Raw genomic sequence first — 25,386 nt, forward strand, 5'->3', positions numbered from 1 at the left:
ACAACGCAGGCATAGCACAAGTCAAAAATCAGCCACATATCGAAGTTTCAAACATGAGTGGATAAAAGTTAATTCTGAGCCTGGACTTGAAAGAGTTAATGGAGGGAGCAGATCTGATGGGGAGGGGGCTGCTGTTCCACAGGCTAAGGGCTCTAACAGCAAAGGAACAGTCACCCCTGAACTTAAGTTTAAATTGCGGGACAGCCAGGAGCCCCAAGTCAGCTGACCTTAGGGACCTGGAGGTGGGGGGGCGGGGTTAGGAGGTCCGCAGTATGCAGCCTATTTGGGCTTTATAAACAAACATATATCAAAAAGCTGTGGGCTGTGTTCTTTCCCTGTGTACTGCTGCTAAATGAGTCCGAGTTGAGCTGCATTTGTAGCACAGCAACACACAATTGGACTTGTGAATCTGCAGAACAACTAGTTTCCATGAGTGACTTCTCAAGGACACTGCATGCTGGTTCCTTGTGGCCCAAGGTTGACTTGCAATGTAGATAGTATAGACTTATTCAATGTTTAAACAATGAGAACGCATTTGTATGTGTTTTCTTTGTGTATCTGAATAAATAAGCAAGTACCTGATTGCGCATGCATGTTTTCAGTTCAGCGAGGTATTCACTTAAATGATCTTAGAACCGAATTCAGACTGGAAGACTTGATTCTGGGCTGTTTAAGGCTCATCTTGCAATGGAACTCAACCGTTCTTGAAATGAAGTCGAGATACTGTTTTGCAGCTTTGATTATGTAACGTGAGGAAATTAAATGACTTAATCTGTGCTATAATTAAAAACGCTTCCCAGAATTATTATTTTAACTTGTCAAGATTAATGCTGTAAACACATTTTCAAAATCCAATACTGCAGTTTAATAAATCTATTTTTGTCTGCTTCAGTTTTAATCTACTGTACTGGACTTGCTGTGAGCCATTAAAAGTCAATATAAATAAAGAAATCCAGGCAGAAAGCCACTGAGGGACGCGGGGAAGTAAAATGGTGTTGTCTGTTATTGCAGCGCTCCTCTCTGGCCTGCGCTGTGGTGCAGACAGCGCCTATAAAGTGACCTTATATGCGCACTTAATTTATGAAACGTTCTTTGCTGCTGTCTCTTCAGTCTTTAACTGTTTCTGAACTAAGGCCAAAGCTGTCTACTCTGTGTCTCTCCACACCTGCTTTTCCCAGATGTTAAATCACTGACACAGTGGTGAGTCAGCAATGATGATGGAGTTTCACACCATTTTTTTTTTTTTTTTAGCATTTTGTAGCAGTCCCTCTCTGTAATTTTGCCAGAGTAAAACCTTGGTGCAAGCCCATAATAAAAGCACTGCTGACTCTGTGCCTATAAAGCCTATTTCCTAATTTTATTGTTATTATTAGTCATGTCAGTGTTGCCAGGCGGTGCTGCTGAGTTAGCTGGCAAACAGGAGGTCTTAGATTTTACCTAAGTGAGAAATACAGAAGTATGTGCACAACATTATTTGCGCTTAGCTCCACTTTGTGTAAAACAATGAACACAGCACAGATATAACTGCTGTATTCGAGCCAGTGTGATAGTGTGACTTAATAATGGCTAACAAAATCCTGCCTTAAGCATCATATCTCAGAAAGGACATTGGGTTATAGTTTATTAGATGATTCGATTAATTAAAGAAACCTCAGTGTTCGTAACTCATTGACCACACCGTCTCTGCTGTCTCTGGGGCGTCTCAGATCACATCCATCATAATCCGCAGGGGAGGAGGGGGTGCGGGGATGAAAGGGTAGGGGGTGAACAATGTCCCCTCTCAGGAGCGACCTCAGATCTCCCAAGTGTTTCCAGGTAGTCATTAAGGACCATGGGAACCGGGGTCGGTGCTTTCTCATCAATGAGCCGAGCTGTCTCCTACGGACACCAGAGAGACCTTTTCATCACTTCAAGTGCTTTGCTGTCATAAGACATATAGACATATCTCACTGTTCTGTTTTTTTTTTCTCCAGTGGAAGGTAAACGATAAAGATTAAACCACCTGAGGAGTCAAACAGTATTTACCCTTCAGAAGATAATTGCAGGAATGTTTTCTCAGAAAGACTGCTTTTATATTTTAAGGGTCATTTCCTTCTTCCATAGACAGCCAAATGATTTGGTGCCCATATTATTGGATGAAACAGGACCTTCTTACATAATAATGTTTTTCTTGCACTTTTGAAATGTACTTCAGAAGCCATGTCCAAATATGAGAGAGGGATTGAATCAGTGTGTTTTCCCCTGAGTTTGCTTCCCTTTTTTGTACAACTGATCTCTGTTATGCCCTAAAACTATGCCCAGAAATTAAATAATATATTGTTATACGGCTGTGATTTCCACGTTACAGCTGACCCCAGGTCTGAATGTTGAAATGTTGGAAAACTCTAAAAACAAGCTCGAAATCAAAACATGACCTTCAGATGCTGCGCTGTTTGAAATAATTTCAGGCAGGGGATTGAATCATGAGTCCAAACTTCCATATTTAGCATTTAAAGAGCTTTTAGATGTCAGAAAAAAAGAGGAACATGCTGGGAATGAGAGCAGAAGGTCAGGCAGACTGTCTTACCTATGTGTCGCATCAGCTGGTCGAGGAGATAATAATCTGATCCTCTGCACACATAACAATGGTGCATTCAAGCTCATATTCTTGGGTTGCTTCGCTGAGTGTCTTTATCTTGACACGACACACGGTGGACATGCGCATGTGATTTTATGAGAACATTTAAATGGCAACTAGTGAGTATCAGTCTTTAATCATTTATGAAATGGCCATCACTGGGTTCTCGGAGCTCAAAGTGACATCTTCACGTTGTTCGTTTTGAGCATGATATTCATTTTCCACTGAAATGAAACAGATAAAAGCAGCACATCTCCAGACTTTAGGTGAACTCAGATGGCTTTGGCACTAAACAGCATATTGATGTAATGTAAATATGCTTTTACTGTTGACACAAATGAGTGAGTGCATATATTTATCCAGAATTCTTTGCCTTCCTGAGGACATGGTAGACTCTGGACGTCTGTAATGACTACAATTACAGCTGACCTTTTGATGTGCTGTGGCTGTTCTTTCCCCAGAAGTGCAGTTAGTCCAGATTACACAGGCTCGTTCAGTGACTTGAATTCTAACTGCTCGTCTTATCGGAGAATGTGATCCAAACATGCGTTGTTTTGTCACACCGTGTCACTTCATGTGTTCACTGGCATCAGATGATGAAAGTCTATCACTGTTTAACCTAGAGACGCCTTTCTGTCGAGTGCGTGTGCGTGCATGTGTGACCTATCTGTTATCAGCACATTTTAAGTCGTCGAAACACTTCCGCTGCTCGGTTCTTCCTTTCTTTTTTTAGATTATGAGCAATTTTCTCTGCTTTATGAAAAGGTTCTTGTCTGACTCACAGCAGCGCCGTAGGTGTGTTTGAAAGTGTATTGAGAAAGATGGAGAGCCTCCCTGCAAGGATTCTCCTGAGTGGTCTGAAGATATTGCGAGTTTAATATCTGCCATGGTACAAAAGTGCATGGCAGAGGGTGACAGCAATTAGTTAGCTTGCATGTGAAGTTATTAAAAGTCATTGCTTGATAATGAGCGAAGTGTATAAGGGAATACTCTCTGCAAAGGTCAGCAGCCAGGTTGACAACATGTACCCAACGTACTGTAGTTAAATTTATGGAAAGTTTACTTCTAATGAACTCTCTGAAGATCTTTTTGAAAGTTGTGTTTATCAGGCTGATAAGTTGTACAAAATCATCGCGCAGCTTAACAGCTTTGTGTCCACAACAGTAGAATTCAGTAGATTAGATTTTCCCCTTTGTTTTGCCAACATGCAGAGCTGCTCTGCGTTCACTGTCGAGCTGTGGAGCAGTGATTTCGTGTTGTCCAATGGACTTTCATGTCAGGTCATGTCAGAATAATGAATTGTTTGTGTTTGTGTGCGTGCACAGTGGGAGCTGCTGTGGTCCCTCATCCTCCTCTTTACCTTCTGTCTGCTGCTGGTCTGGTTCTACTTCTGGTGGGAGGCGCATAACGACTACAGCGAGTTCAACTGGTGAGTACGCAATCAAAGCAAGTGCTCCGTGTGTGCTGTCAGGTCACACTGGAGCCAGACGCCTGTCACCATATTGTTTCAGCTGTAAATAAATTCCATCCATGCTTGTCAGCTTGTTGATTTCCTAAATCATCAGTTTAATCCTTCCTCCGCCTTAATCTGAGCAGAGACCACCCAGCTCTCCACAGATTACACCATTACGTAACCAAGAGGGCCCAACATTTCCTGTTCTATAAATGACTCAGCCACGTGCCACTTTTATGTGGCCACTAGTTTATGTGACTGAAAACATTACGAGCTACCAAAATTAAGACTTCTTCCAAACCCAAAAGATGAATCCATCTGTGTTCAGTTGCATGTTTTAATACAAAACCACACACACGATACAGCACAGGCATTCCCATGACTTCATTCAGAAAGTGCTGCCGAAATTCAGAGTAGATGCTTTGCTTACAGTCGTCACTGATTGATGATTGACCATTGAGAAGTTTTCATGGACATCCTGCAAGCTGTGGATCAGACAGCTCATAAGATGTTACATTTTCAGCCTCATGGTAAAGTTTAATGCTGTCTGCTGTTTTAAATGTATCTGCCATGTTCTTGTACACACTGTAGTATAAAATGGTTACTGCTGCCTGTGTCCCATAATGTCACATGCCCTGGTCTTTCTCTCCAACTGCTTTCCCCTCCCCCTCTGCACCTGCTCTCACTAACCTCTACAATGTCACTTCTTCCTCTCATCATTGTCTGTTGCCTTCCTTTACTTCCATTACTACATATTGTTTCTCTCTTTTACCTTTTCTCAACATCTTCTGCCCTCACCCTCCTCTTCCAGTTCCCAATACAGCAACCCACAGTCCAGTTTTAGCAGCAATCTCGCTAATGTTTATTAATCTCTGGAGGTCAGTTTGGTGACTTTTCAGTAGGAAGTCCACAAATTTCCTGCTTTCCTTCCTGCTTTATTGTCGGGATGGCACAGATGATCACAGAGATGACATCCCTGCCCTTATGCATTCGAGTGATTTAGTAGCAGGGAGTGTCTCAATCCATCTGCAGTATAAACATATTCACAAAGGGCCAGGAGCATCAGCACTAAGTGACGCTGCTGGGGCTCTGTGCCACTGGAATCACTGATAAGGCTTTGAAAGAAATTAGTGCTGTCATGTCAAAACACACATGCGCACACCCATACACTTATTTGCTCTGCAGCAGTAAACCTACCGCCGCTGTCACCCTTTACCCTTTTGAGCCACTATGTCTGTCTGCGTCTGTCTGCAAAAAAAAAAATAGAAAACATGATGCATGCAGGCTTGTTATCTTTGTTGTTGCCTTTGCTGTTTGCCATACTGAAGCTCCCCCAAAAGACAGAAACCAGCTGTCAGTAATTTGCCACCCAGCCATTAATATAACAATCACATAATCTCTTTGGTCTGAATTCTCCCTGTAGCCCAACAGCCATGTCTGTGGTCAGTGAGGCCGCTGTCTTTGGCTGTATCTGCATTTGCTTTATTGCAACAATAAAACATTAAGCTTGAGGGTACTTGATGCATGTCTGTTGGGTTTTTTTTTTTAAGGTCTTTGACTTGCAGGCGGTCTACAGCAGCTTCTGAGTCACTCACAAGGCATTTGGTTAACGTGTGTCCCTGTATTTAACTCACCTTTTTACTTGACTTGCCGATCCATTGTAAACTGATAATGCTGTACACCCGTAAACTCAACTCAAATGTAATGAATGCTTTTAAGAACTAACACAAATCTTTGCTCCAGTTAGTAACGCTAACATTGAGGTGAGCTCTCAGCTTGTAAGATGTCGTTCACTCTCTTGTTCATGCAGGTTCCTCTACAACCGTTCCGGGGAGTGGAGTGATGGCACTGTTCCCATCCTGGCCACCACCGCTGCTGGCTTCACCTACATCGCATTTTTAATGGTCAGTACTGCATCAGACGTTCACTGTGGAGATGTTAGGCATGTTGTGTTCATCACAGCACCCTGGTAGTGATTTAGTAGCTTTAAAATCTTTTCCATGTGTTGCCAGACATAGTAACCATGATACGTGGCAAGGCTGAGCAAGTTTAGATCTGTGAGGCCGCAGACTTGTTTTTCAAAGTTGTGCTCTTTTACGTGTTTCTTTTTTTTTTTTTCCTCTGTTTTCAGGTTTTAGCACTTTGCCACATTGCACTTGGGCAACAGTTAAATTTGCACTGGCTCCATAAGGTAATGTCACCAATGTGGAGTGACTGTGTGGGTGTTCAGTGTGTGTGGGTGGTGAAAACTGGAAGGTGGAAGGGGACGAGTGAGTTTTACATATGCTTCTTTCTCTCTCTCTCTGCGTCTGCGTGTGTGTGTTTATATACTTATCTGCTTGGTGCCTGCGTGTGTACTCTTTCGTTGCTGATCAGTTGAACTTTTCCTGAACTTACAGTTTGGATCATGTTGTCCCAGGAGTGTTGTGGAGCCCAGTGAACGGCCGGGTCTAAAACGCTATCAGCTAACCAAATACAAGGACCAAACACTGTCTGGGGTTGAAAAGGGCTGGGAGCTATTTGGGGTTATTCTGTGGTGTGTGTGTGTTTTTTGTGGGTGCGTACATGTATTTAAGTGACAACCTCTCTGATTTTCTGCCTCTCCGTCCTCACAGATAGGAGTGACTGCTGCTCTGCTCACCACCATTGTCGGGGTGATATCTGTCAATCAAACATGGGGCCAAGAGTGGGACGTCATCCCCATCTCCCTACAGGTCAGCAGACACAGGAACAGAACTCAGACACAGGAAAGCCCCAAAGCCACTTTTGATGGCTAGACATCCCTGCTGGTGCCAAGTTGGAGTACTAAACTGAGCACTGTGACACACAGGGTGGAGGCACTCTTATGATTTTTACATAACAACTAAGGCCTTTACCTTTGGCTTGTGGGCAGTGAATAAAATGATTGGGCAAACCCATCCAGGATAGGCTGTTGTGAAAGTTCTCAAATACCCTTTTAAGCCTGGTGTCATTCTGATATTCACATACTGTAATCTGTATCAATCAATCCCATCTGCAACCGCTGCATCATGTTTATGTTTACATAGTATGCATTTATCTGTTTTTTGAAGCATTTAATGAGTAACGTTTGTATTTCCATACTCAGCAGTGCCGCAGAGGAAAAGTGGGAGGATTTAAATTACATATACTCTCGTGACACGACACTCAGCCTGCATCTGTCCTACTAACAAATAACAGCTAATTGATAACCAACAGACAAGCTCATGATTTCTGTGCTCATGTGAGGTTATTGAAGTGGATGCACAATCCCACTGAAACTGATGCCATTAGAATTTAATGGTGCTACAAATTATAGCTATTATCTCTGAATAGTGTTACCAATGACTTGACCAGAGATAATGTCTGTAATTCCACGCCTCTCTGTCTTTCTCTTTGCTTCTCTACTCATTTCACTGACCTTATTTCCCCTTTGTCTCCGTTTCCCTACATCCTCTTTCTCTCTCCACACCCCACCTTCATCCTCTCCGCTCCGTCTCACTCCTCTGCCCAGGCCACAGGTCCGTTCCTGCACATCGGGGCTCTTGCCGCGGTCACGGCACTGTCGTGGATTGTGGCTGGACAAGTCGCCCGCTCAGAAAAAACAAGTATGTTTACTTCAACACAGAATACAAGTTTCTCTCACCTGCCGTAACCATCTGCCACACACGCGTACACGCACAGGAAGAGTGGTGAATGATTAACACTATGTAGACAGAGGCCAGGACCTCCACCCAGGGTGTCAGAGATAACGAACATTCCTACGGGCTCATGTGATGTTTTCCAGCCAGGACACCTTGGATTGTGTTCTCCCTGAGGGCTCTCTCTGGGGATTAGCAGCTTTAGTCTAACTCTCGCTGCTCGCTGCAGAACAGGACTGAAAGTCAGTGTCATTTATATACCAGTTTAAGCAATAGTGATCATTGTAAATTCAGTCTGTCGGTCATGTAAAACATGCACTCTCTGCAGAAGAAACACTCTTCATTCATTCAAAGATGCATACAAAGTTTACTTTCAGTGAGTTGCATAACTGCCTTTTTTTTGACTTTCCTCACATTGGACAAGGCAGTTTGTCCTTTGTACTGCGCGAGACGTTTAAAACGAATAAAAGAGATGTTTAATCCTTCGCTACATTTCAGGTTCAGCCTTTAGAGAGATTTGATGAGGTAGGAAGGTCTTGGCCAGTTTTCTCCCACTTAAACATCTCTGCTGTAATGCACAGCGGAGTCTGAATACCAAAGAGGATGTGAGGGTGTGTGTGGGTGAAGGCTGTGAGTCTCCTGTGTGTAACAAGAGTTGTTTTCTAACCCTACCCCAGAGCTGACCTTGAAACAAATACATTCCCCTGAGTGTGTGTTTGTGTGCGTGTGTGTGTGTGTGTGTGTGTGTGCGCCCACCTACAAACACACACACAGCTCCTCGCTCACTTATACTAAGGTGGATGCATGACAAAATGTATCTCCTTGGCCCCTAATGTCAATGTGCGTAGCTACATAGTGTCCTGAACATAACCCACATTTACAGCAACTCCTCACATCACACATCTCTTTGAAAACTCAACAAGAGTCCCAGACTGCTCAGAAATGCTCTCTTGGGTACAAAAAAACATAAATCACCAGTTTCTCATTAATGCATACCATCATATGCTATGGAAACTGACTGTTAATATACCGTTGTGTATTTGCTTAGCTATGGTATTGACTTCTATAGTATTAATATTATTAAAGATATTTTTATTTTCTGAAATTTGTTTCATTGGACAATAAAACCCCTTGTTTTTTCACTGTTTTCCTTCCTTTAAAGGTCCTCATAACTGAATTATTCAAGATGCTGTATAAATTAGTGAGCTTTCTTTGGACAGAGCTAGGCTAACTGTTTCCCCTGTTTTCAGTCTTTATGCTAAACTAAGCCAACTGGCAGCTGGCTTCATTTTTACTGCACAGACCTGAGCGTGACATTAATATTCTGATCTAAGTCTAATCAAGGAAGCGTCAAGGCACATTTTCCCAAATTTTGGGACTATTCCTTCCACTTCTGTAATTGTATCACAGATAACAGCCGAAGCTAAATTGTCATCTGTCTTCTCCCAGTGTTCCAGGTGCTGGTGGTGCTGCTGTATCTCAGTGTGTTACTGGGTCTCTACGTGGTGCCCCTGTACATCACATCCCCCTGCATCATGGACCCCACCTCCCTCAAACAACGCCCTGATGTCATTGGCCACCAGGGAGCCCCTATGGTGAGTGAGCTGACCTCTCTTACCCAATCAGAATGTGGGAATATGAGATGGACCACTTTATACAAATTGTATTACATATGCTTTCACACTGCCATACACTTTTAGCTTCCTGATATTGGCCTCGCAGCGGGTAAAACCCCTAACCTCAGCAATGTTGCTGACGGAGGATTTGACCCAGAATAATCGAGGACCACTGGATTCTGATTAGGAGAAGGCAGAGGAGAAACTGTGCTGGCCTTATAGATATTTGTTCCCCTTGTTTTTCACCAATTTTTCTTCTCCTGCTCTTCCCAGGGCTATTCTAGTCTATTAATGACCTTGTGGTGGTGCAACTGAAAATAGTCCACAAACATAACCTGCAGCCTTCAGCTCTCACTGCCTGATGTATGGCAGTAATATATTTTCTGCAGGATTTTGTGGAGATCTGCCTGGCAAAGACCTGGAAGCTTCATGTAAAAGAGAACTGATTAGAGATAATTTATGATCAGATTCACTGCTTCAGCTGTTTTCAGTTACACCATCTCTCTCATAGATAGATTTTAGACTCCACTACAGTGTTTAAATGCCTGTTGGAGCATGTTGGCAAAGTATGCATCCAAAGGCCAAAGGAAGATATGATGTATGCACACCAGAGCATGTTTTTGCTTTTCATAAATGATTTATGTGCTTGGATTAATGTTATTGCTTCGAAGCATTACCTGAAGAAAGATTTATGTACTTGGCACAATATCCGGCTCAGTATTACACAACACTTGGATGGAAAGGGAAGGTGGATTCCTTGTTATTCATAACAGTTGCTCACACACTCCAAAACACTCCCTGCTTTTTGTGGTATTTATATAAAGCGATCGATCCTCACAGTGGAATCTAAAATTAGGAGTGGCTCAGTGAGGCTGTGAGAAACTCCCACAAGGAAAAAGAAGTCACGTGACTGCACTCAGTTTCCCAGAATGATCCTATATTGATCACAGCATCATTCCTATCCTGCTGGTCACTAGCTCTACTCACTGGGTCTCACAGGAGGATGCTTGTCTAGTAAGTGATGTTCAACCTATTGACTTGGTATTGATCATAACCTTGATGTAGGAATTAAAGACAACACTGCTCTTTTTTCATTTCACAATTATGGAGTCTATTGTCACATACATCTGACAACGCAGAGATGTTTCTTTTTGACTCAGTAACATAACTTGCTCGATGATTAACGATATGTCCTTTTATGCTCATCTCAAGTTTGGTCACTTTTTTCTTCAGCAGTGGGAGGGCTTCCAGTAAATTCCACCAATAACAGTAAGTCATTGTTACAGGACGACATGTAATGACTGTGTGTTTGTTTCCAGCTCGCTCCAGAGAACACACTGTGGTCCTTCCAGCGAGCTCTGCAGATGAACGTCACTGGGTTGGAGGCTGACGTGGCTATCAGGTACACACACACTCACACAATCAATACTGCAGAATGATGAAGCCAAACAAATAAAGGGTCATTGAGTCTCTGTCAAGATTCTGCATCCCTGGTTTGTTTCCGTTCATACCTTATGAAAACACTGGTTTACCCAAACCTCTTAATACCTACAGTAGGATGAGCTCACACTGGATGACATAATAACAGAACATAATTGTAATGTGTTGCTTCTGTTTTTTTGTCTGCTCTAAATGTCAGACATAAAGGTGAGTTATTAAATTGATAGCCCCCCTGCAGGAGGTGCATCAGAAAAGAAAAGTAACGTTTATGTAGTGTGAACAAATTATTGTCTTTAAGGAGAAATGGGCAAAGCAGTAATATTAGGTCAACATGAAAAACAAGCAAATGACAATGTAAACACATCATTTGAGCAGGCTACAGTGATGCAAGAGCACATCAGTCTATCAGCAGGCAGTAGATGGAGGCATGACATCACCAAGATAACGGGAGGTGACAGGCTGAGCTCAGAGAGACACACTTGAAGAAAGAAAAGAGGATGGGAGGATTGTGTCGTGGCCATGGTGTATGATGGATAGTGGGTGTGCATGTTCACTCAAGCACGTGCAGCAGTGGGGGAGGAGTGATTGTGTAGAGGTGGGGAGGTGTTGCTTTGCTAGTTCAGACACTTTTCCTGTATTAGCAACCACGTTGGGGCTGTGTGTGTGTGTGTGTGTGTGTGTGTGTGTGTGTGTGTGTGTGTGTGTGTGTTTGCTCACTGTACAGTCCTAAGAGAGGTGAATGGCTGTGTGATTGGTGCAGGCCGCTGACAGGTGAGCTCCTGACTGCGCTGAGTAATTAGACTTGATGATAGCCAGAACGACAGTAAGACTCCACTCCTGCAGCAGACCAGACACACACACACACACACACACACACACACACACACACACACACACACACACACAAGCACGCACATATCATTCATCATTACAGTATTTTCACATTTCATCTTAGTATGCTAGTAGTAAGTTGTTGTTTTGGTTTTTTTTTTTAATTCCAGATAAATATATTTTTGGAGTCAACAGTTCATACACACACACGCACACACACATATCCACACATGATAGAGATTCTTTTTCTGCTAAGAATTTGAATAGCAAATATTTGGAAATGGGAGGGCTTTTTCTGCAGTGTTTGTTTGTTTTACGAGGTAACATGCTGACGCGAACTAAAAAAGGGGAAGTCATTTGGTATTCAAATATTAGTAGCAGCATTTTCCAAAAAAAAAGAAAAAAACACAATTGGGCCCAACTCTCGTGTCTTGTCTCCTCTGCTCTCCTTTTCTCTTTTGCTCGTGTTGACAGACTTTACCCTCCAACCAACTCCTGACTCTTGTGCTCTTATCCGATGTCATTTTGAGAACATTTATTCCTTTACGAGGCTTGAGCTACAGACGAAGTTACCTTTGGTGATCCCTTTGAGTCCGTTTTGAATATGAACAGTTGCTCAGTTTGAATTATTATAAAATCTGGTAGACTATCACTCCTGTGTGTGATCTCACTGGGGTTATAAAACTCAACAGAGGACACATATCAATACTGAGAAGAACCATCCTCTCGCCAATAGAATCAGGGTTTCTCAGTAAACACTGTATAATGCTGAATATTATAACCCACCCAACTTGCATGTTAAAGTCTGGACCCCCCTCTGCTCATTAGTGTGGACGGAGTGCCTTTCCTGATGCACGATCACACCTTGCAGAGGACCACAGATGTAGAGAAGGTTTTCCCAGACAGACAGATGGATGATGCCTCGTACTTCAACTGGACAGATCTGCAGCAGCTCAACGCCGGACAGTGGTTCCTCAAGGTACGTCTTGCTCGCTGATGAGGACTTTTGAAGCTTCATTTGACAGACATGGTGTGGCGAAGGGCATTATACCATTGAGTCATTAGTACTCCACAGTATGCGCCCTCGCTCACTGATCCTCATGAAATCCTCTACACGGTGAGATTCATTAATGCTTTGGAGATCCTGTATGCCGAGTGGATCAGGGTCAACTAGTGCTTCAAAATAATTGTTTGTTTCAACCTGCCCGAAGTGCGAGACGAGTGGATCAGGGTCAACGAGGATGAAAACACACTAACAAACCAGCCATGAGAGTTATGTAGAGCTACTGTCTGCTCTGGCACCCAATTATTGTTTCCTACATAATGATATTCCACCGTCTACAAGATTTGAGGATTACCTACTGTTGTATTCCTGTTTAGTCATTGCCTGCAGATAGTGTAAATGCATTTATCTTCATATTGTGTTACTCGGGAAGAAAGTCTGGTTAAATGCGGAGCAAGATGCAGTGATGTAGACACATGGCTTTCTGCGCACTGTGCTACTTTGCTGTGTTCCACTTTAATCCCTCGACAGCATCCTCTGGTCGTGTGTTTCTTCTCCATGTTTTTTTTTGGTTGCTCCAAAACTGCCATGCCAAGTGGTTCTTGTCTAAATGTATGCACTCACTGTGCTGGTTGTTTTGAAAGGAAGGTTTAAACTCATGTTGTGTGTTTAAATATCTTCATCTCCAATTGCTGTGCAAAGACACGTGGCTGTGTCTGATATGTCAGTATTTGTTTGAATCAGCATTGTTTTCTCCGCTCTCCCTCCTCAGTCTATTTACACTGCACGTGCGCACATTGTAGCAGGAGATTACATTCCAAGAAAAGCTACTTCTCTTTGTGGCTCTGATAGTTCACTGTCGTACTCTGATTTCTATATGCCAACATGTCCTAATCTGTCCTGATTATGCAAGTGTCATAAAAATAACAAAGCCAAAGTGTTTTTAGTCAGTAAAGTGGTGAAGACGTAAACCAGAAGCATCTGACCGGCTTCTCCTGTGCGCTGAGGGAGGAGTGAGGCAAGAAAGGATGTGAGGAAGAAAATGAGGAAAAACACTGAACTATTTTTATTTCCCGTAGGCGTCGTCCAAACGCCCTACAGAACACTTGGATGAATGCTTTTATTGAAAGCAACTATTAGGATTATGAATGCATTTATGTTTTTGCACAGGTTTCCAGAAACAGCTCCGTTTCTTGCAGCGTTATTACCATAAACATGTGTGGTCTTCATCCTCATGTTGTTCTGTTCCTGTTTTTCAGGATGACCCCTTCTGGATGGTGCACACCCTGTCCCCCCACGAGAAGGATCTGATCGCCAACCAGAGTGTGTGCAGCCTGCAGCAGCTTCTAAAGCTGGCCTCCTATCATAACAGCACAGTGGTTTTCAGGCTGAGGAGACCTCCTGCAGAGCACCCCTGCTACCACAGCTGGATCAATGATACGCTGCAAGCTGTGCAGCAATCTGGGGTCCCTCAGAATCTAGTAAGTATAGAGGAACACCCTTCCAGAGCCTTTTTGAACATATTCTGATGGGTTAAAATGTGAATTAATCTAATAATGCATTTACAAATTCATCTCAGTGGTGCTCTGTAGGCAAGAACTGCTCCCTACTGTGGCTTCAGTTCCATTGAGACAAGTGTCACAGTAGTCCTGTGTATTGTGCTGTGTGTAGGTGATGTGGACTCCAGATGAACACAGAGCTCAGGTGAGACAGGTGGCACCGGGTCTGATCCAGACCTCAGTGGACAAACAGAGTCCTGAGAGTCTCCATCAGTCCGGCATCAGCAGGCTGCTGCTCAGATACAACCAGGCCAGCACACAGGAAATCAGGTAGGAACACGCAGACAAACCCGATACGTTATCAGCTTGGCACCTTAACACACATGGATTTCTATTCAAAGCCGTGCCTGAATGTGTGTGATTGCTTTCAGGGACTTCTCCCAGGGCAACATCAACCTCACCCTCTACACCATCAACGAGCCCTGGCTGTACTCGGTGCTGTGGTGCAGCGGGGTGTCTTCGGTCTCCTCGGAGGCCCCACACATCCTCAAGAAGGTGCCTTACCCCATCTGGCTCATGGTAAGGACCCATGACATAACTCTGTGGCATTTTCTTCTTTGCGTGGAACTTCTCGGGTATCGCTTTGCAATCAAATGTGGGATTTCCTTGTAAATGAGGCTTTCATTTTTCCCGTCTCTGTTCAGTCATAGTCTTACTCTGCGCCCGCTTCACCTACCAGCCTGGAAAAGATCTGCCAAACAGGTTTTTAAAACCAAATATGAAGAGTTTCATAAACTAGAGGCTAGGCTGGCGGCTGAATCAGCATAGATGGTGTTAGCTGACAGCCTGTCTCCTGTGCATGATTAAACTGGATTCGAACAGGTGATATCAACAAGAGAGCCTGGCTGTCAACTGAGCTCATCTAGTCTGTTTCCGGCACTAAGCACAGTCACCTGACTTCCCAGCACGGTAGAAAGGCAAGCATCATGTCTGTAGTGTACCCTGTAGTGTATGACTCATGGCTTTTCTAGTTTAGTCGTCTACCCTGTGAACATGGGTAGCACCCACACTGTGCCCCTCTGGTATGGCTTCACTCGCCTCATCCTTGTGGCGTGCCAGCCTGGCCCGCCTCATCTGTACCACCATACGGGAACTCCGCGTGACAACACGTAGACGTGAACCAGGCCACCTGCTGTGGTTCAGGGAGAGTTCGGCTGACCGGGGCCTCTGCAGTGCTGTCTGCTCATTCGAACTGTGAATCTAAGTCAAGGGATGTTATTCAGGCCAGTGGAAGAGGATATTTATCCTCAGGACATCAGTTTTGTTTTGCAGCATTTCCTTGTTGCGTTTCTTTACGTGACAATGCTCTTCACAAGAATGCACCAAGAGAACTGCTGAATTCTCCCAGTTCCAAACTTTAAATGACATTAAATACGCTTGCTGCTCATGTAAGAGGCTGTTTGTTGATATATAGCTCCACCCAGTGGCGGAGCCTGCCATAAACTCACTGAAACCAGACCTACCGTGACTCTTTCTACACTGCATGTGTGTGTGTGTCTGTGTGTCTGTTCCAGAGACCAGATGAATACTGCCTGATGTGGGTGTCTGCAGACCTCGTCTCCTTTGCTGTAGTCATAGGAATATTCATTTTCCAGAAGTAAGTGCAGCCACTCGGTGATAGAACTGTAGTCAAATCATTGTGGTAACTTCTTACCTGTGAACCTGTGGCTTAGTGTTTCTCCATTTTTCTGCTGGAGTACAAAGTAAACACTGTTCTTTTTTGCTTTTCTCTCCTGTTTCACACCCGAACACAAATACACATGTACATATCTCTAATTGCTGTCAGTTATCAGACACCCTTCAGTCGCGTCTCTCATTCACTTTGTCACACTGTATCTGTCTGGAACACTTAGTTAAAGTAACAACTCCTACATAATTCTGCAGCTCCTTTGTGTTTTAATGACTTTTTTTTTTTTTTGTGATGGATTTGCAAAAAAGTGACCTCCAAAGGAAAGGCTGGAAACAGCTCGCCGTTGTTTATTTCAGATCTTGTATTGGTTGTGTGCTTTTCTAAGCTGCTCTCATGTGTCTTTGCTGTTCTCTCCCCCTGCACCTCAGTGCTGGCACACGCACCAGTGGTGGCAGAGAAGATGAACTTTGTCTGAGCATATCTTCTCTGAGCTAAAACGTGTCAACCCTTCACACTCCTCCAGTGTTTCTGCCGCTCTGTTGGAGTGTGCTTTCGTTTGTTTCTGTGACACCTCCAGAGACAGATGGCCTGTCCTCCTGTCGTCTCAGGGATGGACGACCCTGATCTTTGCTTTTCTTACGGTCCACTGTGGGTTTGCTCTGCTTAGCCGAGCTCTTCAGTAGCTTCTGCTGGCTTCTAAACTGACCTCTCTTCTCTCCCGCCTTCTTTTGTCCTTTTTTTGTCCTTCTCCCTCTTCCTCGTCTTCTCCCCTCTGCCTGACGTGCATGCTCTTCTCCTCCTCTGCTGCATTCTGGCATCTTCTCTCAGCTATCACATGATCAGGTAACTGGGTCACCTCTTCTGACCCGAAGTCTTCTCTCCTTTCACCCCTTTTCTGTCTTTCACTATCTTTGTCCATCGTTCTTTTGTTGGATGCATTCTTTTGCTTTCTCTCTATCTTGTTTTACCTTCTTTCTCTTTTTTTTTTAGATTTTTCTCTCCACCTTACTTCTATATTTATTCTCTCTCTTTCTCTCTCTCACCTGAATCGTTACACTGCACTGCTGCCACTTTCCTCTCAAGGGAGGAGCTCACGTCTTTATGCCTGTGGGCTAAACGAAACAAATGCTTTCTACTCACACAGCACAAAACATCCACAGCATTAAGTCGCTGCCGAGATTTCAAATTTATTATCCATCGTCTTAAGCCGAACGACTAAATGTCCAAAGTGAGCTACAGGCTTACACTCGTGAGGGGGGAGTGCTTCAGCATTAGCGTTAATTGATGCTGATGAACTAAAAGCTAGTTCTTTTTTCATTTCTCCGTCTTAATGCCTCTGTGCAGTAGTCGCCAGTCATGGTGACTGATGCTCTTCCGTTAGGTTAATTGAAGTCAAGGCCGCCGTTTTCGCATACGGGAAATGAATTCCTCTGACTTGACTGATTGTACGAGGCTAAATCTGAGTCAGCACTGATGACATGAACACAGGCCTTCACCTTTCACAGAATAGAACAAACTGCATCCAGTTAGAATGTACTGGTTATTAATTCAGAGGTTATCTTCAATAGATACACAATGACTGTATAAAAATGTGTTATTAGACATTTACACACACTGTAATCATAGTCACATGTTTTGGTAACACTTTCTAATAAGCCACCCTATATAAAGGGTTTACAGGTAGCTTTATTAATAAGTAATAAGTCATGTAGTAATACTTAATAGATCAGTTATATACAACTTGAGTGTTGCCAGGTTGTGTAAAATCGATTGGACTGTATGACTGCTTACATTCTGGAAAAGGGCAGCACAGGATCTGGACCAAAATCCATTTATTAACCGATTATTAAATGTTTATTAATAGATTCTAACATTTATGGCTACTTTCTTCCCAATTGGTAAGCCAACAGTTACAACATAAGCACTTCATAAAGGATGCCTTATCACAAAGTGGGTACCCATATTTTAGTGCTCATCTTTAAACTCTGTATATTACACACTACAGTAAGTTGTCTTGAAACCAAACTGTCAGATCAAACAAGTTGTAGCTGCAATTGAGGAATCACTTTGCTCAAAGAAATACAATTAAACAGATTTTATCCCCATAAAAAGAGCTCGGCATGTACATCAGCTCCATAGTTCCCTGCAAAAATGTAAACGTTTTCCCTCTATAGACCAAAATCTTCTTATCTGCACATCGAGAGCAGAGGCAGCTGTATTTAGTGGCATCATCACTGTCTTGAGGAGATCTCTAACCGATCATGTGACCCCTGCAGGTACCGGATGAGTGGAATGCGCAGTTACAACCCTGAACAGATCATGCTGAGCGCCGCTGTCGGGAGGTCCAGCAGAGACCTCAACGTGATGAAGGAGAAACTTATCTTCTCTGGTAAGACCCTCACTCTGAGACCAGAGGGACATGTTTGTCTCTCGGATGTTTTCCTCTTGTTGTCGGTCGTTTGGGCTCCTGAGCTCTGAAACAAATTTGTCCCTTTGCACTTTACCTTTTGAATTGCTGATTTACAAAAACAATTTTCCACAAGTTCATCTTAAAGACAAGCAGTCAGCTGTTTTGAGCTTCAGGTGCCCAGCCAGCATGTCACTCCATCCCAGCATGCATCTGTCCGAGTGTCTGCGAATGTTCTCCCTCCTACTCTTCCTCCTCTTCCTCTCTCCCCTGTTGAAGGTCAACCCCAGTAGCGGCCTGTGTGATGTGCAACACCTCCTGTCCACGCTACCACCAGTGTGACTTCTTCCTCTATTCCATGCATCCATTGCATCCCTCGTTACACGCCACTTCTCTGCCTACTATGCCCTTCTCCCCCTTCATCCATCCATCCATCCATCCATCCATCCCTTCATGCACCAAACCTCCCCAATAGTCCTCCCACTGGAGACAACGTCATGTGTAGGGGAGCTTATAGACGCCCCAGTCTGTCTAGACAGCCTCTAGTGCTGGGGGTCAAAGGTAAGCTGCATCATTCCAGCTGTTTGACATTCTGTATCATTTTCCCATTCACTTTTTCACTCAATGACTCCTTTCATCTTTTAGTTTGTCATCTTTGACCAAAGCTGAGTGTCTTCTTGTGAAAGTCATAATGCAATGACATCATACAGTACACTGACCTTTTTTTTTTTTTAATCCCTCGGCGCCCTCCAGAGGTGGGGAATGGAGTCGGCAGTGCTGAGGAGCTGTACGTGGACAACGGCTACGACTACTACACCAATCAGGGCATTAGCCAGTGATTGGGACTCAGCCTGTGAATCTGCTGTAGCAAGACGGAGAGGACGCCGCGCACAGTGTACACATCATTCCTGTTTTAATCAGTGTGAGGTCCGTTCTCCTCTGTCCTACTGATGAACTGACAGACTGCTGTTTCTGATGGAGGAAACCACCCAGTTGCTTTGTGTACATTCTGTAAATAGTTTAGGGTTTGGCTTGTCGGACATGCTGTATATCACACGGGACTGCACGCACTTTTTATTAATGGAATTCGCCAAACCCGTGGCCTCCGTTCTCATATCCAAACGTCTGAGAGGCCCCTCTGAGTTCCTCATGCCTGCTTCTTTTTACAGATGCGTTCCCAGATTCTTTATTATTTGAAGCTATTTTTTCAAAGCAGCTCCTTGTTTTTTAACCACTGTGCATGATGTTCTTCTCTTAGCAGATGAATTTCTCTTTAAAGAGGCTTTTTACAAGGCTTTATTGCAGCATGAGAGTGAACGTTAGCAGCTCATTATGCTCCTGCCTTCCGTCAGCACTCCACTGTGCCGTTGTACATATACCGATATTAATATTTTTATTTAAAGAGGAAACACAAAAAACACAAACGAGCTGTTTACAGAGGTCCTGCCTTCTCTTTTAGGTGAAATATTCAGCTGTAAGATAGTTACATACATACATATCCACACACACACACACACAGTGCATATATGTAATCATCATATCACCTGATGTGTGTGAGCAGTGATACCAGAAGAACTGGTGAAAATGGTTTGGAGGGGAACATGTGCCGTCTTTTTATGGTTAATGTGAATGTGTTTGGATCCTTTTTTTTTTTTTTTTAAGACGTGTATGGTGTTTCGTGTGTAGTCTGGCTGGGTACATACTTTTTACCCCGTGTGCAGTGCTATGTCGAGTGTGTTATTGTACATAAAAGGTAAACCAATGTGTGAGATGCGCCGGCCAGCTAAGTATTAGATTTGAACTATGTGACAGTGGAGGACTGTTGAATAATCATGATAGCAATAGTCTGGTCATGATGAAAGCGAATTCACTTCCTGTTCAGCCTCTGAGTTGCAGTTTGTGGTATTTTAGTGTTGACACACACACAGTGCATCTAAATGTTGGTTGCTGGTGTAAAACTGAATGCTGTAAGGTCAATGAAGTGGGTGCTAAATGTGAAAATAAAGCTCTAAGCTAACTGAAGGGACGCTACAGGTATCACAAGAGGCAGAACAGGGTCAACAAATGGATTGCCTTTTGTTTATTTTCTCTCTTTGTGCCTCAGAAATAAACATTAAAAATTCTTCTAATACAGGAGTTTAAAATTTGTATTTGTTGGATACCATTTTATTCATTTATATGTGCTGATGGAAGCAAATCTGGATTCTTGTGTTGGAGTTCAGTCACATTCATAAGACTTTAAAACAGAAAAGATAACATAAGCATCCCCTTCAAGAGCCCCTGGAGGATCCTGACACAGCATGTGAGTATGTGAAGCCCTTCATGTATGTGTGTGGGCCACAAAAGGGACGAAGTTTGACTTTTGCTCAAGACAAACACACAGTGAAGGAGCTGAAAAATCGAGTTTTAATTGGCTGAAAAGTAGAATGTAACAGTTAAACTTCCTTGTCATTTTTTAGGTGGCTGGACTCGGACAGTGAGTAAGTGATACAAAAATAGATCCTAGTCTCAAAGTTTGTTTCTGCCTGTTTCAAGAAGGACTGACGGCTTGCACAGTATCACAGGCAAAGAGCATTGCCTCGTATTTGCTTCATCTCTTCCAACATGAGGAATACAAGTTTTGGAAAGGAAAATGATAAAGGAAAATACACCTACTCATGAATGACATTTGGCAAAAAGAAATGATGCTTTCAAAAGGAATGCAGGTTGGTTTAGTGCTTGGTCGTTAACGTTCATGATGCTGGACTGTCTGCTTCAGAGACTCAGAGTTCTGGGTTTCCAAAGACAGAAATCAACTGTTCATACTTGATGTGTGTTAAGCAGCCTTCTGCCCATCAGAACAACAGCAGGCGAAACATTTTTTTCTACACACAAAATTATTAAATATCTCTCTCATCACCACAAATACAGTATGAAATACACAAGGCACCAGTAAGCGACGCTTCGTCCTCCTGTGGGACGACCAGAGTTGACCTCAAGCTACAAAAGCAAAAGCAAACTGTTGTACCGACAACCCAGATTCCAAAAAAGTTGCGACATTTGCAAACTGTTTTTTTCCAACAGCAGGTTTACAAAGTGTTCCTGAGTCCATGTAGTAGCATCCTTTGCACAATCATGTGTTCATAAAGCGGTGAACCTCGCTCCATCCTCGCTTTCATACCCAATCATGATACTCTCACCTGTTACCAATGAGCCTGATTACCTGTGGAATGTTCCAAACAGGTGTTTTTGGAGCATTCCACATCTTTCCCAGTCTTTGGTTGCTCCTGTCCCAAGTTGTTTGAAACGTACTGGTTTCATATCAATGTCACTGATGACACAAAACTCTCTGTATGTTGTCCTTGTACTGTTTTCAGTTATGTCAACAAGGATTAGCAAACTGATCCCATTGTGTTTTATTTGTTTTACACAGCGTCCAAACTTCTTTTGGAATCTGAGTTGTAAGTCTGATATGCAGCGCAAACATTTGAAGTGTGTGCTTCAACATAAGACATTGCTTTTTAAATAAGCACTATTGCACAAAAAAAAAACGTTGGCCAACAAGTGGAAGTCCTCAAAGTGCAGCACTGAGCTCCTCTGTCAACTTGCAAATAACACAGTCTGTGTTTTATTCAAAGTGAGGGGTGAATGACTAAAGATTTACAGTACTGTGAGAACATTAAGGCTTTCTCCAACATGCACCTTCATCTCTTAAGAGTCTGTACTTTACGGTAAAACATTTATTTATGAGGTGAGTCGTCTATATTGCAGTGAATTTGTTTGAAATGAATTGTGCATAACTGCATCCTGACATTGAGGTCTCCCTCCGTCTGTGTGACTCCCAGCGGACATAAAATCATGACTGTGACAAAGCATTTCCGGGACCTGGACCAGGCCCTCTGACTGAACCACTAGGGTGCAGTAGATCACCTCTGTGCCACCATTCAAACAATATAGCAGCTTTCTGAACAGGCACACTGTTTGTCAGCCTTTGATGGAAAGATGTAAAAACACATTAAAGGCCTGCAATACACCAGAACACATACACACACAGCCACACAGTTCTTGGGAATAAATAAATAAATAGCTGAAGATGTACTGGTTAGTCCATTAAAGGAGTGGCTGTTCCCTGAATTGAACACCATCGAAGTATCTACCATGAATAAGCATCATCAATGAAGCTGAATGGATCAGTAGATACATGAGAGAAGATGTCACCCTGTGAGAGGCTTCTGATTCACATTTCATCAGTTTGTCACTGGTGTTTCTGCTGAACGCGAGCAGCTGTCTCTTTAAACACAACCAGACCGTTCACCTCTGCTGATGACGTCAGTCGCTGTGCCTCAAAGAGGAATTTTAGCATGTTTCAAACCATGATCATCGCTTTTCTTTCTTCTACCGCCCCCTTTCACAGACAAGATGAGTTAAAAAACCTGAGTATCTTGCTTGTCTTCATTCAGATGACAGGGCCTTTTGTTGGTCATTTGTTTCACTTCAGCAGAATTTCAATTATGCACATAAGAAAAGCATAAAACAGGAATCAGCAACAAGTCTCTGTGGCATCACTTTTATCTCCATAAACGACCTGGATAATGATTAGCTGAAGTTCGTCTTGCGCAGGTGTCGGTTGGGGATTTCTATGGCGCTCACTTGTAAAGGCCAGGAGCCGCCCATGATGCCAGCCTGAATGGCCACACCTGTGACCACAGCCAGGTCAGGGTCTACGGACGTGTTGGGCTGCTTCCCAAAGTACTCGCTGATCAGCCTCCTGATCCGTGGTATCCTGGTGGACCCACCGACCAGAACGATCTCATCCACATCCTCTTTCTCCAGGTGGCCCTCCGTGAGCACGGTCTCAACAGGAGCCAGGATCTTCTGGAAAAGGTCCTCATTGAGCTCCTCGAACAGCTCGCGAGTGATCACGGCCTGGAAGAGAACGGGAGCGGGAGCGGAGCCTTCCGGGGACTCGGAGCTGTCGTGGGTGTGAAGGTGCAGGGGCACCCTGATGGTGACGCTGGGGTGGAGGGTGAGGTTGATCTTGGCAGCTTCCACGGCCTGTCGGAGACGGTGGATGTCCTCTTTGAGAGTGGGTGGGACGCCAAACTCCTGTCGGACTCGCTCTGTGGTGAACTGGAGCAACCTCTGGCTGAAGTCTTGACCGCCCAGCTTGTTGTTCCCTGCCGGAAAAATACCACATTATTATCAACCATTCAATCATGAAGAGGAGAGCACAGAATAAAATGACAGTTTATACCTGGGGGTGGGATGTGAACTGCGAGACAAAAGGCAGAGACTACAGTGGCCTCATATCAGCTCCTGTCTCTCCTTGTTGAAGCAGTGAGACACATTACCTGCCATGGCTCTGGTGAGGAACATGCCTCCCTGTTTGTTGAGCAGAGAAACGTCCAGGGTTCCTCCCCCGAGGTCGACCACCAGCACATTGAACACATCCACCTTGTGCAGGCCGTAGGCCATGGCTGCAGCCGTGGGCTCGTTGATCACACGCAGGATCTCGAGGCCTGCAAGACGGAGGACATAATACACGTTACATATATTACTCATGTAGTGCATGCAGAGTGTGTATTTAATGCTTTTTGGGAAGAAAGATGTCAGGAAATGTAGCTCATATTTAGCTCAAATTTAAATTTAACTTTATTATATGAAAGTATAAAAATGCACAAAGCACATCCAACATCAGCTTAATATAAGAGAGGGAAGTGACCGGCAAGGCTGGCGGCCCTGATGGTGTAGTTCCTCTGTCTCTCGTCAAACTCTGCGGGCACAGAGATGACAGCTTTCTGAATGGGCACGCCCAGCTGCCGCTCCGCCATCTTCCTCATCTTCAGCAGCAGCCTGGAGCCGATGAACTCTGGGCTGACAGTGAAGGTATGGTTGGTGGAGACCAGGAACTCTGCACTTCCATTATTGTTAATCACCTGGAAGAGGGGCGGTGAAAAACAACGGAAGTGAGGATTAGATTGGACCAATTGAAAATGGTTTATATAAGTGGAGTGAAGTCAAGTTCATCAGGGGAAAATTGACCACAATCTTGATTCTTCTATGAGTCTAAATGATGGTTCAGATAGAACATGCCATTTTACATATAATGCATGCTTAAACTCAAACTGTGCGTCTTGCATACGGCCAAAAGGGATTGTAAGATCATCTGTTTTTACTGCATTATCTCCGTGTATAAACGCACAGCTGCACCCTTATGAAAAGAAAATCTTGAAAAAAGAAAGAAAGAAAGAGATTACAAATGCAGGACTGGTCAAATGCTCATTCCTCTAAAAATAAGACTTAATGGAAAAAAAAAAAAAAAAAAAAACATCCCCTACAGCTGATGGAGCCTGCCACCACAGAAATCACTCGTTCTGCAGTAACAAAACGAAGCCCACAGTCAGCTCAGCCAGCCCCGGCAAGGACCCACCTTAAACGGGTACCGAGCGCTCTCCTGCTCCAGGACCTCCGGCTCAAATACCTTCCCGATGAACCTCTTGGCATCGTAGATGGTGTTTTGAGGGTTGCTGTCGGCCAGCTCCACGGCTTCATGTCCAGCCAGCACCGCAGTGGTGGTGAATGAGACGGCGCTGGGGATGCTCTTCCTCCCCTCCTCATCTGCTACCACCTCCACTTCCCCGCTGCCCGGGTGGAAGACGCCGACAGAGCAGAAGGTGGTGCCCAAGTCCAGGCCGATTACTTTGGGTTTAGGGGGCGGTAAGTACTGCTGGCCCAGATAACCAGCCAGGAACAGGGCCAGGATCACCGAACCTGTGGCACAGTAACAGCACGCGCATTACAGGTGGACCTAACCGGTTAGCTTAAATGTTAGCATCCACTCGCCGGAGTAATTGTCATTCAACTTACCAATCATTGAAATTTCCCCCGACATCGTAACACACCGTTGCGAAGTCAGCCACCGCTCAAATTTCACACAACGTCGATAAAATTGTTCAAGCTGCGGTTAAATGATGTCCGGCTTTGACAACTGGATGATGCGAAACAGGAAGTTTTGACACTACCAACAAAATACACGTCTGCATTGCATTGCTCCTCGTGGGTACTGGGAAATGTAGTATACGGCACACACAATCGACGCAACGGATAGTTAGCTTTGTACTTCACTTCCCGTCAACGCGTGCGACATGGACGTGGACGAAAGTTTAGTGACGTAATGTGTATTCAGCCAACCAGGAGGAGCCAGGGCAGCTGA

The 25,386-nt window shown here is 44.0% G+C and overlaps 2 protein-coding genes across 3 annotated transcripts in view; one reads left to right on the forward strand and one right to left on the reverse strand.

The window, feature by feature from the left end:
• The window catches only part of gdpd5b (glycerophosphodiester phosphodiesterase domain containing 5b), a 39,456-nt gene extending 19,131 nt beyond the window's left edge, over positions 1–20,325 (forward strand). Inside the window, exons 3-17 of one of the 2 annotated variants that reach the window (XM_076734700.1) lie at positions 3,943–4,046; positions 5,881–5,974; positions 6,202–6,261; positions 6,686–6,784; positions 7,582–7,675; positions 9,158–9,303; positions 10,644–10,726; positions 12,424–12,574; positions 13,858–14,079; positions 14,270–14,427; positions 14,529–14,676; positions 15,672–15,754; positions 16,616–16,630; positions 18,064–18,176; positions 18,948–20,325. In XM_076734700.1, coding sequence (XP_076590815.1) covers positions 3,943–4,046; positions 5,881–5,974; positions 6,202–6,261; positions 6,686–6,784; positions 7,582–7,675; positions 9,158–9,303; positions 10,644–10,726; positions 12,424–12,574; positions 13,858–14,079; positions 14,270–14,427; positions 14,529–14,676; positions 15,672–15,754; positions 16,616–16,630; positions 18,064–18,176; positions 18,948–19,033 — 1,656 coding nt within the window. In that variant the 3' untranslated portion in view covers positions 19,034–20,325. The remainder of the gene's footprint in view (positions 1–3,942; positions 4,047–5,880; positions 5,975–6,201; positions 6,262–6,685; positions 6,785–7,581; positions 7,676–9,157; positions 9,304–10,643; positions 10,727–12,423; positions 12,575–13,857; positions 14,080–14,269; positions 14,428–14,528; positions 14,677–15,671; positions 15,755–16,615; positions 16,631–18,063; positions 18,177–18,947) is intronic. The other variant, XM_076734701.1, reaches the window with a different exon arrangement.
• Positions 20,326–20,578: 253 nt separating this feature from the next.
• Positions 20,579–25,196, reverse strand: hspa13 (heat shock protein 70 family, member 13). The gene is made up of 5 exons (XM_076734702.1): positions 25,041–25,196; positions 24,604–24,944; positions 23,896–24,109; positions 23,525–23,692; positions 20,579–23,350 (listed from the first exon to the last, which is right to left on the reverse strand). The coding sequence occupies exons 1-5, from the start codon at positions 25,063–25,065 to the stop codon at positions 22,770–22,772; spliced, it is 1,329 nt and encodes a 442-aa protein (XP_076590817.1). The 5' UTR covers positions 25,066–25,196; the 3' UTR covers positions 20,579–22,769.
• Positions 25,197–25,386: the final 190 nt, after the last annotated feature.

Source organism: Chaetodon auriga, chromosome 7 (assembly GCF_051107435.1).
Source record: "Chaetodon auriga isolate fChaAug3 chromosome 7, fChaAug3.hap1, whole genome shotgun sequence".
In the NCBI taxonomy this organism is placed as follows: Eukaryota; Metazoa; Chordata; class Actinopteri; order Chaetodontiformes; family Chaetodontidae; genus Chaetodon; species Chaetodon auriga.